Source organism: Cololabis saira, chromosome 7, assembly GCF_033807715.1.
Source record: "Cololabis saira isolate AMF1-May2022 chromosome 7, fColSai1.1, whole genome shotgun sequence".
Classification (NCBI taxonomy): Eukaryota; Metazoa; Chordata; class Actinopteri; order Beloniformes; family Belonidae; genus Cololabis; species Cololabis saira.
In genome coordinates, this window is record NC_084593.1 from 17,057,961 (window position 1) to 17,075,787 (window position 17,827).

Sequence of the window (17,827 nt, forward strand, 5' to 3'; positions counted from 1 at the left end):
ACGAGGTGACCCGGTTCCCTCTTCAGGGACCTAAAGGCTGATTTATGGTTCCGCGTTTCACCAACGCAGAGCCTACGGCGTAGGGTACGTGTCGATTTAACGCAGAACCGTAATTCAGGCTTCATGGAATTGATTTTGTCACTGAAGTTCGATCGCATGGGACACGTTTTGTGTACGCAGCCGCTGCTCTTCTGCCCGGAGAGGCTTTGTTCCCTCCCCTGCTACACATCATTCAAGCAGCCAATCAGCACATTGCCTCATTATCATAACCTCCCCACCCCTCAGAATCCCTCATAGAGAAGGAGGTTAGAAGCGGTAAAAATAAAGACATGGCCCACAGGTTGAATTTCTGATTTATGTAGAAAAAACAAGCTTTTGATTGTTTTTAAGACTTTAGTCATTCTAACTCACTTGGAGCCAGTTATAAGATGGTTTTTACCATTCGTTTTATCATTTTTAGATTTAATAAGCTGTTTCTTGTTAAACTTAACAGATCATCCCAAAACTAATGACAGAATTCTGTCATATTCAGATTCAAGCATTTTATCAATGATATTATCACACTTTTGCTTCCAATGACATCAGCAAACTGATTTTCTCTATGTCATGAGATATTCATGATCTCAGTGACATAAAGAAGAGGATTAAACATCTCTACATGATCAATATGAAGATATAAGTCTGTTGAACTGTACCTTGACATGTCCTCTTGTCTGGTAGGAGGGCATATCCTTTGGGGCAGGTACAGAAATAAGAGCCGGGGATGTTTTCACAACCGAGAGAGCAGCCATGGTTCCAGCGGGAGCATTCATTCACATCTATGCCAATAACAATAACAATATCAGAGGTGTATAAAGTACATGAAAAAAGTAACTAAGTAAAAGTAGAAATACCATAACTGAAAAAGACTTTGGTAAAAGTTAAAGTCACCCATAAGAAAATTACTTGAGTAAAAGTCTTAAAGTAGCTCACATTAAATGTACTTAAGTATCAAAAGTATCTTGTGAAAAGACATACTGTTACAACCAAAAACGTAATAACGGCCAATAATGTAATAACTGCCAATAATGTAATAATTTTGGCCATTTCAAATGTAATAAAGCCAATAGTGTAATAATGTGCCAATAATGTAATAAAAAAAAAGTTTTATTACATTATTGGCTCATTATTACACTATTGGTTGTAACAATCCCGACCCCCCCTCTATATCGGATGAACCTGCTTGTACAGCTGATGAACCTGGCTTTCTGTTTCAAACTGAAGCTAATTCTGATAAACAGTCTATGGCTAACCCTTTGGTTGACAATGACATTGAGGATGATGGATGCAACAGTGGTCTGAGTACAAGAATAAAGGAGTTGTTTAGCAAGGACAGCCGATGGATGAAAGCCTGGATAGTCCTTACTCATCTGACTTTCGGGCAGTACAAAATCAAAGACATATACTGGAAGAAGTAATGCCAGTTGTCTGTTATGATTCCTCCCTTGTCAACTATTTTAAGTTTTTTTTTCACATTTGTAAATGAGCGAAAGCTACTTTTCATTTGAGGAGGAACAGTTTTTATTTTTTTTGTTCATGTTTTTGCTGTATGTATATTATATATTGCAGTTCAGATTTTTTGATTGGAAATAAACAATAATAAAAACAAGAATAAGAAGAGAGAGACGCCTCAGGACGCTTGTAACATACTTCTGTTAACCAGTCAACAAATAGATCACTACTGAAACCAGCTGTTGGAGATCTAAAATGAATGCTCTGCAGGGTTCATATGTCTAACTTTGTTTTTCATGTTTGAAAATTAAAAACTACATCAACACATTGAGCTTACAGGCCCCGAGTGACGTTTCAAAGTTGTTGTTGTTGTTGTTTTTTTGTTTTTTTTACAGTAATGATAAAGCAGCTGTGTAGATGTTTGTGTAGACATATCTTGGATGAATAAATATGACGACTATATGTCATCCACTAACTGCCCAAAAACTGCAAAAAAAACCTTTATTTCCAAGAGCTGCTGTCATATTTATGTGTTATTACATTATCGGCACCAGTTATCACATTTTGAAAGTTTTTTTTAAATACCAGGCCAATAACGTAATAACCAGCCAATAATGTAATGCCTTATTACATTATCGGCAAAAAGTTATTACGTTATTGGCTCAAAAGTTTTATTACATTATTGGCACATTATTACACTATTGGCTTTATTACATTTGAAATGGCCAAAATTATTACGTTATTGGCAGTTATTACGTTATTGGCCGTTATTACGTTTTTGGTTGTAACACATACTCAAGTCTCAAAAGTAAAAGTACAAGTATTTTATAGTATGCAAAAAAAGAGGCAACACAACCAAAAATGATCATTCCCTTGTTTTTTTTATTTCACTTTCAGGTGAATGAAATGTGGTATAAAATACAACACCAAAAATAAACTGTCTTTCTTGCAAAATATAATTCCTTAATTAATTATTTTAATTTGTAACGAGTAACGAGGTGGCAAATGTCAAAGTAACGAAGTAAAAGTATATTTTTGAACTTTTAAATGTAGTTTTTAAAAGTAAAAGTCCTGATTAAAAAAAAAACGCAAGTAAAGTACAAATTCTCAAAAAAAACTACTTGAATAGTGTAACGAAGTACATCTACTTCGTTACTATACACCTCTGAACAACCTCTTTACATACTTTAATTATGTATTAATCTGTTTTCCAGTAGGATATTATTTCAGTCAGCATTGTAGATTTTTCTAAAGGTTTCTGTCTTGTAAACTGGCAGAACCAACACATTTTGTGTAATAACATAATTATTTCATTTGTTGACGTGATATTGGGAGGGTGCACTAACCTTCACAATACGTGCCTTGCTTGCTGAGAGCAAAGCCTTCGCTGCACTGGCAGAAACCCTGCTCCGCGACACGGGAGCAAACACTCACACAGTTCCCACTTTGTTCATCGCAGCCTGTTTTGAAAAGATTTACATCATTACAATATCATCAGTGAATGTTATCAACAATAAAACCAAACGCTTGTGAAACTGGTGGGGAGTTATTCAAAAAAGTTCAGGAAAATGTGTAAAATATAAATATAACAAAATGCAAATTTCATTAACATACTTTGTACACAGAGTAGAAAATACATCACGTGCATAAAGTGAGACATTTTTACAATTTCCATGTAGAAATGTTTCATTTTTATTTGTCTTGGGAATTGAAAAGAAAAGGAAATGTGCAACCTTAAAAAGAAAGGATGAATAAAATAAGTGAATAAAACAGGTACTTTTGAACTTGATGCCAGCTGCACATCTAAAAACAAATGGGAAAGAGTTATGACTGATTCAGTATAATATCCAGATGTGGCCCAGATGTTCAAGAAAGGTCTGGTCTGAAAACAGCCCGTCCAGCATTTGAATTAATTAATTAACTAATTTCCCTTTAGAGATTAATAAAGTATTTTTGGATTTAATTTGGATTGAATTTGGACTGAATTGAACTAAATTGCATAATGTTCACAGTATGTGGCTCAGCAATGTTTAGCTGAGAGATTTTTCTCTGAAAGAAATGTTGTCTGAATGGGAGCACATGTTGCTCGTAAAGGTTTATAAAACATACAGCATTTATGGTTCTGTTCCAGATGTGCAGACTGCCCTTTCCAGATGCAGTAATGCACCCCTTGTACCATCAAATATGCAGGCTTTTGAACTATTGAAGTATTAATAAGGACTCCAATCATCCAGCTCCTCTTTAGCCCAGATCTTACATCCAGGGTTCGTCAAGAGTTTTAGATTTAATTTCATCAGAGGACATTTTCCCACTTTGCCTCAGTCCATATTAGATCATGTCTGGCCTTGACAAGAAAAAAATGGTGTTTCTGCATCATGTTCGAAGACTGCTCAGTCTTTAAGTTGAATGTGTGATGGGCAAGGAGAACCATGTGCTTAGACAGAGGTTTCCAGTACAAAGTCATGTCTGCTTTTGATTCAAAGCCAAAACGGGCCTGAATATAACGGTGCAAAATGCAGATTTTTTTAAATTGCTTGACAATTTAAGGATGTTGTTTTTTGCCTATTGGTGGATTTCTGCCTGTCTTTACTTCTGATAGACTCTGTATGGAGGTAGATTTGTTTCTTAATTATTCAATCAAAAAAAAGATTGCTTGAATCAAAAAATATATTTTCAATAAAAAACAAATCACGTCAATAAAAAAAAATGATTTCAATCAAAGAAAAAGTGTTTGAATGCAAAAAAATATTTGAGAAAAATGTATATTTATAAAATTTAATAAAAAAAAAAAATGTTTTCTTTGATTGAAATCATTTTTTTTGATTGAAGTGAAATTTTCTTTTATTGAAAATATATTTTTTGATTGAATAATTAAGAAACAAATCTATAAAAATCTATAAACCTCCATAACTCTGGTTCTTTAAGTTATTTTTCTTATATTCAATCACGTCACTGATCTTTTACCAGTTAATATAATTTTAGCTAAATTTTACTCCAGGTGTTTCCTTGTAGCCGTGTATTTTTCTAGCCTTTTTAATGCCTGTATTCCAACAATTTTTGATACATGCTGCTGCCATCCAGTGCAAAAATGGACTAATATTTTTCAGGAAATAGTAAAACATCTCTTTTCTATGCTCTATTGTGAATAGCATTCACAATAGATTCAATCAAAATCCTTGTATTCTGTTGTATTTAATGGCATCCCAAGATTTTGGAAAATGGGGTTGGAAGTAAGTAAAATTCAGTCATAACCTGAAAATGGAGACAAAGGATCCGCCGTTGGCTGGTTGAGAGGATGTACCACCTTTATGTTAACAGGAGGTTTTGACATTTGTTTAGCGTTAACATCCACTGGCTCTCTGCCAGCGTACTTGTTTATTTGTTTTATCCCCCGAGAGGCAGCATCGGTGTAGTAGAGGTGCTCCAGGAAAACTGACATTCCAAGTGTCTGCGAGCTGTCCAAAACGATAATGGGCATAAAAATAAAATAGATTAGAGGGTATATAATCAAAAATCATGAAAGATGAGTTACTAATAAAAAATAAAACCCCTGCTCACTGAAGAGGCTGGTCCATGATGTGCAGGCCGTTCCCGCTGTAGCTACAGGAGGCAACGGCACTTTCCCCCTGCAGGCCGAACTGAACCCAGAACAGCCTCTTGTCCTTTCGGTCCACCGTCAGCGCTTTCACTTGATCTGCTAACTTAATTACAGTCATTTTCATCTGCCCTGTGACGTCAGCGCGTTGGATGCTTGAAGTCGTCCCACCAGAGAGCCAAAACAACAACCTGCAAAGTATTTGTTTCAAATTGAGTGTCAGCTTCAGAGTTTATTGACACATATTTTGTGTAAGGTAGTTTTGTGACTAGAAAATGGTGTACTTTGAACCAAATGCTTAATCTTGTTAAGACATTTTTTTTTTGTATGAGTCCTAACAATAATCATGAATCAGAATCTGTGAAACGTGTGTGATGGGAAATTTGGCCTTGGCCAGTTTGATTGAACCAAATCTTCTGTGATGAGCCTTGGCCTGAGTACTACGGAAGAGTATTAGGGCCAGGCAGGAGAAAAATAAAAATAATATTTTAGAGGAGGAAGATTTTTTTTTCATTATGCATAAAAGTCGAAATGTCGAGAGAAAAAAGTCGAAATGTCGAGATTAATGTTCAAGTACAATTTCGAGAAAAAAGTCGAAATATTGAGAAAAAAGTCGAAATGTTGAGAAAAAAGTCGAAATGCAGAGATTAATGTTGAAGTACAATTTCGAGAAAAAAGTTGAAATGTTGAGAAAAAAGTTGAAATGTTGAGAAAAAAGTCGAAATGTCGAGAGAAAAAAGCCAATGTCGAGATTAATGTTGAAGTACAATTTTGAGAAAAAAGTCGAAATTATTCAATATTTCATATTTCAACACTAATCTCAACATTTCGACTTTTTTCTCGAAATTGTATTTGAACATTAATCTCGACATTTTGCCTTTTTTCTCGACATTTCAACTTTTTTCTCGAAGTGCACAATAAAAAAAAATCTTCCCCTCTCAAATATTTTTTCTCCTGCATGGCCCTAAAACTCTTCCGTAAAGTACAGTGTGCAGACTGATACTTTGTTCCTAAAATATTCGCTCTGACATTACAATCAGATTTATCGGAATCGTAAGGACTAGTCATCATTTTGTGGTGTTTAAAATCCTTATGCATCCCTTGTTCTGTGTCATTTCCTGCATCGAGACGCACAATGTATGTTTTGACCTGTTTGTATGCAACTGCTGAATTAAATCTACTGAAATGTGGCTCATCTCTCAAGTCTTATTCTTGGTAACTTAGATGCACTCAGTTCCAGCGCAGATATTCACCTGGTAGTTTAAACATATTATAAAGAGGTTAGGGTTAGGGTTAATCCTAATCCTAAACCTAACCCTAGGTGTTAATACGTTTTTCCACAACATGCTCGATGAAAGGAGAATTATTTTCCATTTTGGAAAGGAACATTGTACACAATAGTGACGGAAACAAAACAACAAAAATGAAAATAGGATCTGTGAGGATCTGTTCATAAATCTTGTCAGTTAGGTTTTTGTAAAACCTTATTGATATAATGTTAATTGTTTTTTTGTTGTTTGTTTAAATTGCATGAGATTTTTAAAAGTGGTATCATGATGACACACGATGTGTGCAAAACAAAGAAAATTACCTGTTAATGGGGTCAATATTGATTGAACTTGGCTGCGTTATATGTCTCAAGAGCGTCCTCTCGTTTTTCCCATTTAGCTCCATTCTCTTAATTTCTCCCTTCTCTCCACTCGTCCAATAGACATTGTTCCAAATCCAGTCCACTGCAAGGCCTGAGATATGTTTGTCAAATGAATATAGTTTCTGGAAAACAGAAATGTATGCACAATTAATTTAATTACCAGAAGAAGGCCAAATGAATGCACATAAAAAATAACTAAACTTTTACATCCATCAGCTAATTAAAGCCTTAAAGTCAGGCAAAGTGAAACAAGTATTGATCTCTGTTGCCATGCAGTGGTGTTTTCAGGTCCTGGCATTCACATACTAACATAGCCGAGGCCCGAGGGCCAAGCACACCGTCTCCATGGCAACAGCATTCCCCGATAGTAAACGTTTCCTCCAGAGAGACAAAGTGCCCACTGGAAAAAAAACATAAACCCAGGAAAGGCTTGGGACACAGAGTCCAAAGCGTTCAAACTGTCAAGGTATCAATGGACACGGTTACATGATGTTTTTTAATTCAGAATTAATTATTCAGAGTTAAATAATTCAGAATTAAACTATTTTCCTTCGAGTTTACATGGAAATAGTAATTCCGAATTGAGGTTTACATGGGAAACACGTTTGATCGTCTTTATCCAAATCCTCTTAAGGTCTGGGGGTTGGGAAGGTTCTGATTGGATAGGGGGGCTGACGGAAGTTACGTCTACCGGAAGAAAAACAAATTTAGCCGCTACAACTTTGAAAAGCTCAAAATTTTTATGTTTCCCGCTATCTGTTCTTTTAATTATTTCCAGGTCCTCCAAGCAAATTTAAATAAATGGTCTCTGCTCTTGACCACCGTTTACTGCGTGCTGCCATCTTGAAACTTTGTTTGGAAAACAAGCCCAGCGCGGAATATAAGCGTCATGGCAACAGACGGGCAAGAGAACGAGCAGCGCAGAAAGACCGGAATTAATTTAAAGTGGAATGAGTGTATACATGATTGCGGAATTATTCTATTCGGATTTAAAATCAGAATAAACCAGTCACTTACTTCGGAATTAAGTTTTATTCGGAATGGCCATTTTCATTCGGAATTAGGTGTTTACATGGTCATTTTTACTCATTTTAAATCAGATTTAATTGTAATTCTGAATTAAAGAGGAATTAAACTTCCCATGTAAACGCACTGACTGTACCTGAACTTTAAATCTGATCCATGGAAGCCCCATCCTTCGGCTGACATAACTTAAAGGATCTACTGCAGACTTGCTTGCACCAGACGGTAAGAAACACCCTCAAAAACCCTGCATCTATACTGATGTTTAAAGATGCACAAAAAGTTAAAAACAAACAAAAGAAAAACAATCTCACAAGGAAGTGGATTCCACTACGTTCTGTCCAACTTTGGAGCAGTTACATAATCACCTGTCTGTGTGCTCCTTTCACAGCAGCTTTGTAGATGACTCCCCTCCGCCTGTCGGCCCAGTAAAGTCTCTCTTCCCTGAAGTGGAAGTCGAGCAGGATGGAGCTTCCCACACCAGCCACCAGTCTCCTGTGGTTCTTTCCATCGAGGCCCATCCGGTGAATGGATTTACCATGGCTGAATATCAGGAAAGGCTGCAAACCTTGACCAAACCAAACACACGTCTTTTAAGTTTATTTTTTGTAGGGTTTTAAACTTGTAAAAGCCCATGATGCTGCATGTAGACAATGGTAACTCGGTATTTTTCATTTGGTGGTTTAAGAAATCTACTATACTTTCGTCTAGTGGAGCAAAGCTCTAACTTGGTAGACATTGTGAGACTTTTAATGAGAAATTGTCACAGCAACATACAATATTTCCTGAAACGGCAAAACAATGTAATGTGCTGATGTAGAGGCAAAGGAAAATTTATTTATATAGCACATTTCACATGACGAGCATAGACTCAATGTGATCAAATACATAATTTTTTTAAATTTTTTTAATTTAACCTTTATTTTTCCAGGAATAATCCCATTGAGATTAAAATCTCTTTTTCAAGGGGGTCCTGGCCAAGAAAGCAGCACAATAGGTCCACATCAGTTACACATTGAACAACATCAACAAAAGAGACATAAAAAACAGCTAAAACAGTTTGGCAATCACATCACTACAGTATAAATCACTCAATGTTTGATAAAAGAACATGTGCATTCAGTAGTCAGATAGACCTTGATCCTAGCTTTAAAATCTAGCAAATTTGGGAGATGATCCAATTTAAGATGACTCTGTAATTTATACCAGGAAGAGGGTGCAAATGCTTTGAAGGCCCTTTCCCCAAAAACAGTCCGCGTACGACAACATAACAATAAACAAATTAAAGCTGCAAGCAGCGATGAGCGGGCCCTCGCACCCTTGTGCACGTTCAGGCTGCAGTGGAAGCTTGTATGACTTGATGTAGATTCTTCAGGCCTGGACATTTAGCGGATGACACCACCCACGACTATCAAACCATTCAAAAGTTATGGCAGAAAGTAGGAACTATCAGATATCAACCAATCAGATGAAGGGGCGGGGCTAATTTGCACCAGTTATGTTCAAGGACTCAAAACTGAGTCCGATGACACCACCCACGACTCTTTATGTCAAACCATTCAAAAGTTATGGCAGAAAGTAGGAACTATCAAATATGGACCAATCAGCGTTTTTTGGCGTCTATCGTCGCCACGGTAACGCTTTTGACTGAGAAAAGTCATGCGCATTGTCGCAGGATGACATTTTGATGTATAACACACCTGGGTGCACGTTACGTATTACCGTATTAACTGCCGAAGAAATGGCATAAATTGCGCCAAAATTAAACGATTAATTCAAAATGGCTGGCTTCCTGTTCGGTTTCGGCCATGGCGCCAAGAGACTTTTCTTTAAGTTGTGACATGATACAGGTGTGTACCGATTTTCGTGCATGTACGTCAAACCATATTGTGGTGCTTGTGGCACAAAGTTTTCTAGGGGGCGCTGTTGAGCCATTAGGCCACGCCCATTTATGCAAACCATAAAATATCACATTTTTCACTAGGCCTGGCTTGCGTGCAAAATTTGGTGACTTTTGGGGCACATTTAGAGGGGCAAAAAGGCCCTCATTTCGTCGGAAGCCGGAAAAGAAAAAAATTCCTACAGATACAATAGGGCCTTCGCACTGTCAGTGCTCGGGCCCTAATTACTTTAAAATCTAGTCTTTGTTTAACAGGGAGCCAGTGAACAGAGGATAAAACAGGAGTGATGTTTCCATACCTCTTGGTTTTGGTTAGAATTCTGGCTGCAGCATTTTGAATAAGCTGGAGTTTATGTAACACTTGCTTTGTCAGTCCTGCAAAAAGTGCATTGCAATAATCTAATCTACTGGAGATAAAGGCATGAACCAGCTTTGCAGAGTCTGTTCGTGACAGAAAACGTCTTACTTTAGATATATTTCTGAGATGATGGAAGGCAGTCCTGGAGACATTAGCTATGTGTTTCTGGAAGTTAAGATCAGCATCTAATTTCACCGTAAAGGACACTCACATTGACTCAGAGGGTAGATATTTAATTTTAGTCTTGCAAATTCAAAGCTTGAATTTATGTATTTCTAATGTATATGGTCCAAATGTTGATGACTCCTCGTTTTTTCACTCTTTTTTCACCTCACTTTCTGCTCACCTAGACAACACAGTCATCATCGGAGGAGACTTCAACATGGTTCTGGACCCTGGAGTGGACAGGCTCAGTAATGCAGGCGGACACAGGAGTTGGCAGTCAGCAAGTATTGTTAAGCAATACATGAATGATCTGGGTCTTTGCGATACATGGCGCTCTCTACACCCAACCCTTAGGAACTACACTTTTTTCTCAGCCGTTCATCACTCATATTCTAGGTTAGATTATTTTTTAGTCAGTAGCTCTCTGATGAGAGATATCTCAGAATCACAAATTCACCCAATCATTATTAGCGATCACGCACCTGTTTCTTTCACTCTGGGGAAGAGGGGGAGCGTATCATCCTCCAAAGTTTGGAGATTTAATACATCATTGCTCAAAGACCCTGACTTTATTAATTTTTTTAAGAAAGAATGGGATATATTTTTACAAAATAACGACCAGCCGGAAATATCAGCGAGCGTTCTATGGGAAGCAGGAAAAGCAGTAATGCGAGGCAAAATAATTTCCTTTTCTTCAAATAAGAAAAAAAAGACAACTTAAAAACAAAAGAATTAGAGTGTGAAATAAAGACGCTAGAGGAGGCCTTCCAGACCTCTGCAGACGAACGTATCCTTAACAGAATAAGGAAAACTAAAATAGAATTAAATAAAATAATTGACGCAAAAACGCAGTTTCTAGTACAAAGGCTTCGCCTGGAAAACTTTGCACATGCTAACAGATCGGGAAAATACTTAGCCAATCAATTAAAAATAAACAAAGAAAAAACAACCATAACATCCATTAAGGACCAGTCAGGGGGAGTTACACATGACCCCTGTTTAATAAATTCAGTCTTTAGAGACTTTTACTATAAATTATACTCGTCACAAATTGAACCATCTGATCAATCCATTAATGAGTTTCTTGGAGACATTAATCTGCCGAAGTTACATCAGGAACAGGTTATGAATTTAGACTCACCGCTCTCAATAGGAGAACTCCATGAAGCTCTTCAACATATGCCCAATAATAAAGCTCCGGGCCCAGATGGTTTCCCAGCTGAATTTTACAAGGAATTCTGGAGTATATTAGCACCAACATTTTATAAAATGATTCTAAATGCTAGGGAGAATAAAAGCTTACCCTTAAATATGAACTCTGCTAATATTAGTCTTTTATTAAAACCGGACAAGGATCCCTTGCTCCCATCGAGCTACCGCCCAATTTCATTGATAAATGTAGACCTTAAAATAATTAGCAAGGCCATTACTGAACGTCTGAAAAGAGTCACCCCTTCTATTATACATCCGGATCAAACAGGCTTCATTAAAGGTAGACATTCGTCTACTAATATTCGCAGATTATTAAATATTATAGACTATTCGAGTATCAATAAACAGGAGACTACTATTATATCCTTCGACGCGGAAAAAGCATTTGATAAGGTAAATTGGAAGTTTCTATTGGCAACTTTGCATAAATTTGGATTTGGCGAATCTTTCATTGACTGGATAAAAATATTATACAGCTCTCCCAAGGCACGTGTAAGGACAAATGATCAAATCTCTACAAGTTTTACCTTGCAAAGAGGCACTAGACAGGGTTGCCCTCTCTCTCCCTCATTATTTGCAATATTTATTGAACCTTTAGCAGCAGCTATTAGACAAAATCAAAATATTAAAGGTATACAATGTAAAATATTAGAGCACAAAATTAGTCTTTATGCGGATGACGTACTCCTCTTCCTCCAGAACTCACGATCTTCACTATCACAGACAATTGCACTTATAGAGGGATTTTCATCTCTGTCTGATTATTCTATTAATTGGTCTAAATCCACTGTTTTGTGTGTTAACTGCAATTTTAGGAATATAACCAATACTCAATTACAATCAGGGAACATTAGATATTTAGGCATAAACATCTCCCCTAGGCTGTCAGAGTTAATAAAATTAAATCATGTTCAGCTTATAAAGAAAATAGAAGATGATCTTTCCAGATGGAGCTCTCTCCCCATTTCGCTCATGGGTAGAATAGCCACCATTAAAATGATGGTTTTACCAAAAGTAAATTATTTTTTCTCAATGATACCATGCAAACCCCCTCTTTCCTGGTTTAAATCGTTGGACTCATATGTATCAAAATTTCTGTGGAAAAATAAAACTCCACGTATTAGTTTAAAGACATTGCAAAAATCCAAAGAATATGGAGGTTTAGAATTACCTAATTTTCAGTATTACTTCATAGCCAGTAAGTTACAGTATATTGTAAAATGGTCAAAAGATCATCCTTTAGATAGTCAATGGCTGGACTCAGAGCAAGTGTTTTGTAATGAACTAGAAATCTCAGAGTTACCATTTATTAGTCAAAGTATCAAACGTCATCAATGTTTCAAAAGCATTAATATTAGCACAACTTTATCAGCTTGGTGGGAATTTCTTAAAATAGCTAAAATTTCACTTTTTCCATGTGACCGTACACCCATATGGAACAACCCAGACATCGTGAAAAATGATAAAAAGATGGTTAACTTCGTTCAATGGAGAGATCAAGGAATACGGTACTTACAGCACGTAATTGTAGGAGGACAGTTTGTACCTTTCAATACACTTATTGTTCAATACGGAGTTAGCAGGAATAAATTTTTAGAGTATCAACAACTTAAGGCAATAATAAATAAAACATACAAAATTAGCCAATTAGATTTACAACTTCCCGCTAAGATAATAGATTTATTGAATCTAAGCACTTTAAAGTTGTTATCAAAACTCTACAGGTTAGTGTCTAAACTGGACGATTCAGTCTCTCTCCCGATCTCTAAGTGGGAGGCGGATCTCTCTCTTAATACCGACCAGTTTTCTTGGTCACAAATATGCTTAAATACGTTTACTATGACTAAAAACCCAAACCTACAACTTATACAGTACAAAGTTCTTCATAGAATACATTATACTGGACAAAGGATGTTCCAGATGGGCTTTGTCACCTCTAATATCTGTTCACAGTGCACAGAGAACACCCCAGATAATTATATGCATGCTTTATGGTTCTGTACACCGGTACAGAGGTTCTGGAAGGAGATTTGTGAGGATTTATCCACATGGATCAACCACAGAATCCCAGTGTGCCCCACGGTATGTATATTAGGTCACCTGGGAGACACTCAAATAGATCCTAATTGGACACACCGGGTTCTCACTGCCTTATGTATCGCAAAGAAAACCATTTTAGTAAATTGGAAACAAAAATCCAGTTTATGTATCAACCATTTTAGGAATCTTTTATCAGATCATATTAGTAGTGAGATAATGTCTGCCTCCACTGAACAACATTCGGCTGAATTGCACTCTCTGTGGTCCCCGTTTATTGGCTTCGTTACCCCGTGGGGGCGGGGGGGTGGTGATCTCGTAGCCCTTGGGGTTGGGGGTCGGCTTGGGGGGTCTGGGGCGCGGGCCTCTGGTGGCCCCTGGGGGGCGGTGGGGGGGGCCGCGGGGCCCTGTCCCTAGCCGGTGGGGGCCTTGGGGGCCTGTGGGGGGGGTTACCTCATGGCGGTGGGGGGGGGTGGCTGGGGAGGGCTCGGGCGGGGGGCTGTGGCTGGGGCGTCTCCGGGCCTCCCGGGGGGGGCGGGGCCGTGGACGTGGGGGTCCCACCCGGAGGGCCCGGCCCTGCCTGGGTGGGGGGTGGCTGTCTGCGCTGGGGGGGCATTGCTGCCTTGGTCCTCCGTCGCTGGGCGGGGGCCAAGTGCCCCTGCGGATGTGGGGACTCCGGGACCCTTGGGGTGTCCGCCGGGGTGGCCTCGGGGGGGGGTGGGGCCGGGTCCGGGGAGCGGGCCTCCCCTGACCGGGGGGTGCACGGGCGGGCGCGGCGGCGGGGTGGCGCCATTCCCAGGTATCTATGTCTTATGTTGTCAGTATGAATGGGAGGATGTTGGACCGTTTCCCCCTCCGTCTGGGGGCTCCGGCGGCGCCGGGGGCGCCCTTGGGGGTACGGTGGGGCCCTTGCCCGGCTCGGGGGGCCGGCCCCCGTCTACTGGACGGCCGGTGGGGGGACGCGGGTGTCTTATCAGGGCCGGCTTTGCTGGTCCTGCTTCCTGGCTTCGGCCTCCGCTCCCCCTCTTGCCCCCCCTACACGATTCATACGCACATAGGCGAAAGGCGGGGGGTCCGGGTCGTGGGGGGCACTGTCCCGCGGGGCCTGGCACTCCCCGCCTCACGGTTTTAACAGCAAAATAGACACTGCACATTCAACACTTAATAAATACATTTGACAAGGACACGTAGTTCGGGAGGGGGGGGGGTCTGTGTCAATCGATACTTGGCCCTCCCTCCTCCCTGTTTTTATGGCATTAATCACATGCACTCAACACAAGGGGCGGGAGGGGGTCCCACATCACCCGCGTTCCCTCACCGGCCTGGGCCTGGGACGGGTGGGTCGGGTTACCCGGGCCTGGCGGGGCCCGCCGTGCAGCCTGGGGTGCCTTCCGGCGGTGCTGGATCCCCCCGGGGAGGGGGAAACGGTGCGTGATCGTATGTCTGTGTCGGTGAGAATGCGGTATGGAAGGGTCCTGCCATGGAGGATTTGAGCCTCCATTGGCAGGACATCAAAAACTTAATAATTTATCAATATTATATTATACAAAGATGGTTATTATTATTATTATTATTAGTATTATTATTAGTATTATTATTATTATTATTATTATGTATAGTATATTATATTATTATTAGTATAGGTATCGGATAGGTGAATGGATGAATGAATGGGATGCCTGGGTCTGGCGCCTTCCGTTGTCGGGCCTGCGCGGGTGTCGCCTTTTTGGGGGGTTCCCTCTCTCCGGGCCCGTCTCCGGTCCCCCCCGCTGCCTCTACGGCGGGGCGCCCCTCTGGTGTTGGAGGGCCACTTTCGTGGGGGACGGGTGCGCCTGCCCGCGTCGGCGGCCGGGGCGGCTCTGTCTCTCCGGGCAGGCTGGCCCCCTGCCGGGTGGGGGTCGTTGGCCTGAAGGGTGAGGGCCTCCTGGCCGCGTGTCCGGCCCGGACCGGGTGGCCGGGGATTGCCTGGGTCGCGGTCCGCCGCCGCGGGGTCTCTGGCTGCTTCTTTCCGCGCCGTGGGGGCCCCGCCCGCGGGCCCCCTCGGCCGCCGCCGGGTGGGGGGGGGGGCCTCGCAGGCGGTGGGTTGCCTCCCTCCTACTTCTCCCCTCTGTGGGGTTGCCGGTGGCCTGGGTTCCGGGCTCTTCCTTGTCGGCCTCTGGTCTCACGGGTGGCGGGGTTGCTCCCCCCCCTCCCCCACTATAGATACACTTCAGGTGGAGCTTTGTTTGGTTTATTACACACACACACACACACACACACACACACACACACACACACACACACACACACACACACACACACATATAGTCATTTAGTCACATGCATACACACACACACACACACACACACACACACACACACACACACACACACATGCATGATCATATACATACACACACACACACATAGACATACACACTGGCTTGTTCACCTGCATGCTGGCTCTCTAGTTTTTGGGTTTAGGTAGCGGTAGCGATAGCTTAGCTCAGACTGCGATCAGATCTCAAGATTTAGGTCGATTGCTGTTCGTGTTTTGGATGGCTCCGTGCCGGTTTCGTGCTTTGTTTGTGGTTTTTTTGTTGCAGATTTCCAGTGCTTGACGTGTGTCTCCGTGTGTTCCTGCTTCCTGGATTGGCAGTGGATGTCGTCACCACCCCCCCCCCCAAAAAAAAAAAAAAAAAACACTGGGTTTGTATGTGTATATTTATGTATGTGTACGCATATGTGTGCGTATATATATGTATATATCACATATAGTAATAATGCACATATATACACTTTTGGTTTCTACCGTCATGGTATCAATCAATAATATGTGTGCAGACAAGGTAAGAAAAAAAAAATAAATAAAAAAAATAAAAAAAAAGATCAGCATCTAAAATAACACCTACGTTTTTGACAAGCTCACACGGTTTTACTGACAGAGGCGTTAAAAAAGGGAGAATATGTTGCCTCAGAGCACTTGGACCAACTAAAAGAATCTCTGTTTTATCCTCATTCAGCTGTAAAAAGTTTGTTGCCATCCAATGCTTGATATCTCCAATGCACTGAATGAGGTCATTGATTGGGCTCAAATGATTGGCAGTAACAGATACATATAATTGTGTGTCATCAGCATAAGAATGATATCGAATATTATGATGCCGAATGATGGTCCAAAGTGGTAACATATACAAATTGAAAAGTATAGGACCTAAAATTAACCCTTGTGGGACTCCATATTGAATTATCAGATTCATAGCTGCCAACCGAAACAGAGAAAGATCTACTACTTAGATCTTTCTTAGAGCATCAACTCTCAGCCACAATTGAGTCATCCAAGAAATCCACTATTAATGACATAAAAAAGGTCTTCATTTGTGCCAGTACAGACACAACTACCTGAGGCACTTCTACTCATTTAAATGCTTGGACTCAGTACTCAGTACTCAGTACAAACACGTACATAGACACAGCTTTCCAATGCATGTGAAAACTACTTTTTCTTATGCATGTTTTTCAGTTTAATTACATAAACTCCAGGGACAAGGGAGTAGCTATAGCAACATTTATCCTCTCCATGGCTGCTCTGCCTTGCTGTGCGTCAGCCTGCTATTATTGTTAAATTTCTCAGATTGTCTGATTGAAGGCGCCTATTCAGTGCTTTAATGGGGTGAGATTTGGGGCAGCCACAGCTGTTTCTGTATTAAGCATCGTCCCCTAGCAACAAATGTTGTCTCCTGCTCTGTCCTTCCACTCTGGTAATTATCTGCAGCACATCAAGCAAACACATTTTATTTTGTACTTTCCCATTTCTCTACTCTGCTAAACAGTTACAAGGACCTGGTAATATAAACAAATCAGTGTCTGTCCGTTCCAGCTCGTCTGCAGTTAGGTGCAGATCTCATTAACCTTTGACAAACTTAAGTCTTTTTCCAAATGACCACTGACAGAAAATCCCTCGGCTCTGCCAGGGTGAGAATAATGCTGTCATGTGCAAATGCAGACACTGTTTTCCACTGGGGAATGACAAAAACAACGAACAGCGCTTGACAAACAACATAATGAAGCGTCTGGCCTTATATTCTGGAAATGCCCACCGGTGCTGAGCTGAAGGATGAACGTGGATGAATCACCGACCCAGTTCACACGTCGGTCAACGCACCTCTTGATTCAGCTCATTTACTTGAACGAGCAGACAAGATGGCAACTTTTACTTCGTCAATATAAACCAAGGATCTATTCATGCTTTTACACATTAAGTGTATTTATTCATTTTTTTACTCATCTTAACCTTTTTTAGACCTCAGATAGCTAACGGCACTTTCAAACACACGTATTTTAAACGTTGAAAATCTGTTATGTGCAATTGTGTGTTTGTTTGTATGTCCTTAAGCTGCTGTCATGCCTTTTAAA

At 40.4% G+C, this 17,827-nt stretch overlaps 1 protein-coding gene across 1 annotated transcript in view; it reads right to left on the minus strand.

Moving 5' to 3' along the window:
• The window catches only part of egf (epidermal growth factor), a 58,784-nt gene that overhangs the window by 35,619 nt on the left and 5,338 nt on the right, over positions 1-17,827 (minus strand). Inside the window, exons 2-7 of the mRNA XM_061726013.1 lie at positions 8,129-8,328; positions 6,678-6,859; positions 5,050-5,277; positions 4,744-4,946; positions 2,838-2,951; positions 696-818 (exon numbers count right to left, since the gene is read on the minus strand). Of these exons, the coding sequence (XP_061581997.1) occupies positions 696-818; positions 2,838-2,951; positions 4,744-4,946; positions 5,050-5,277; positions 6,678-6,859; positions 8,129-8,328 (1,050 nt within the window). The remainder of the gene's footprint in view (positions 1-695; positions 819-2,837; positions 2,952-4,743; positions 4,947-5,049; positions 5,278-6,677; positions 6,860-8,128; positions 8,329-17,827) is intronic.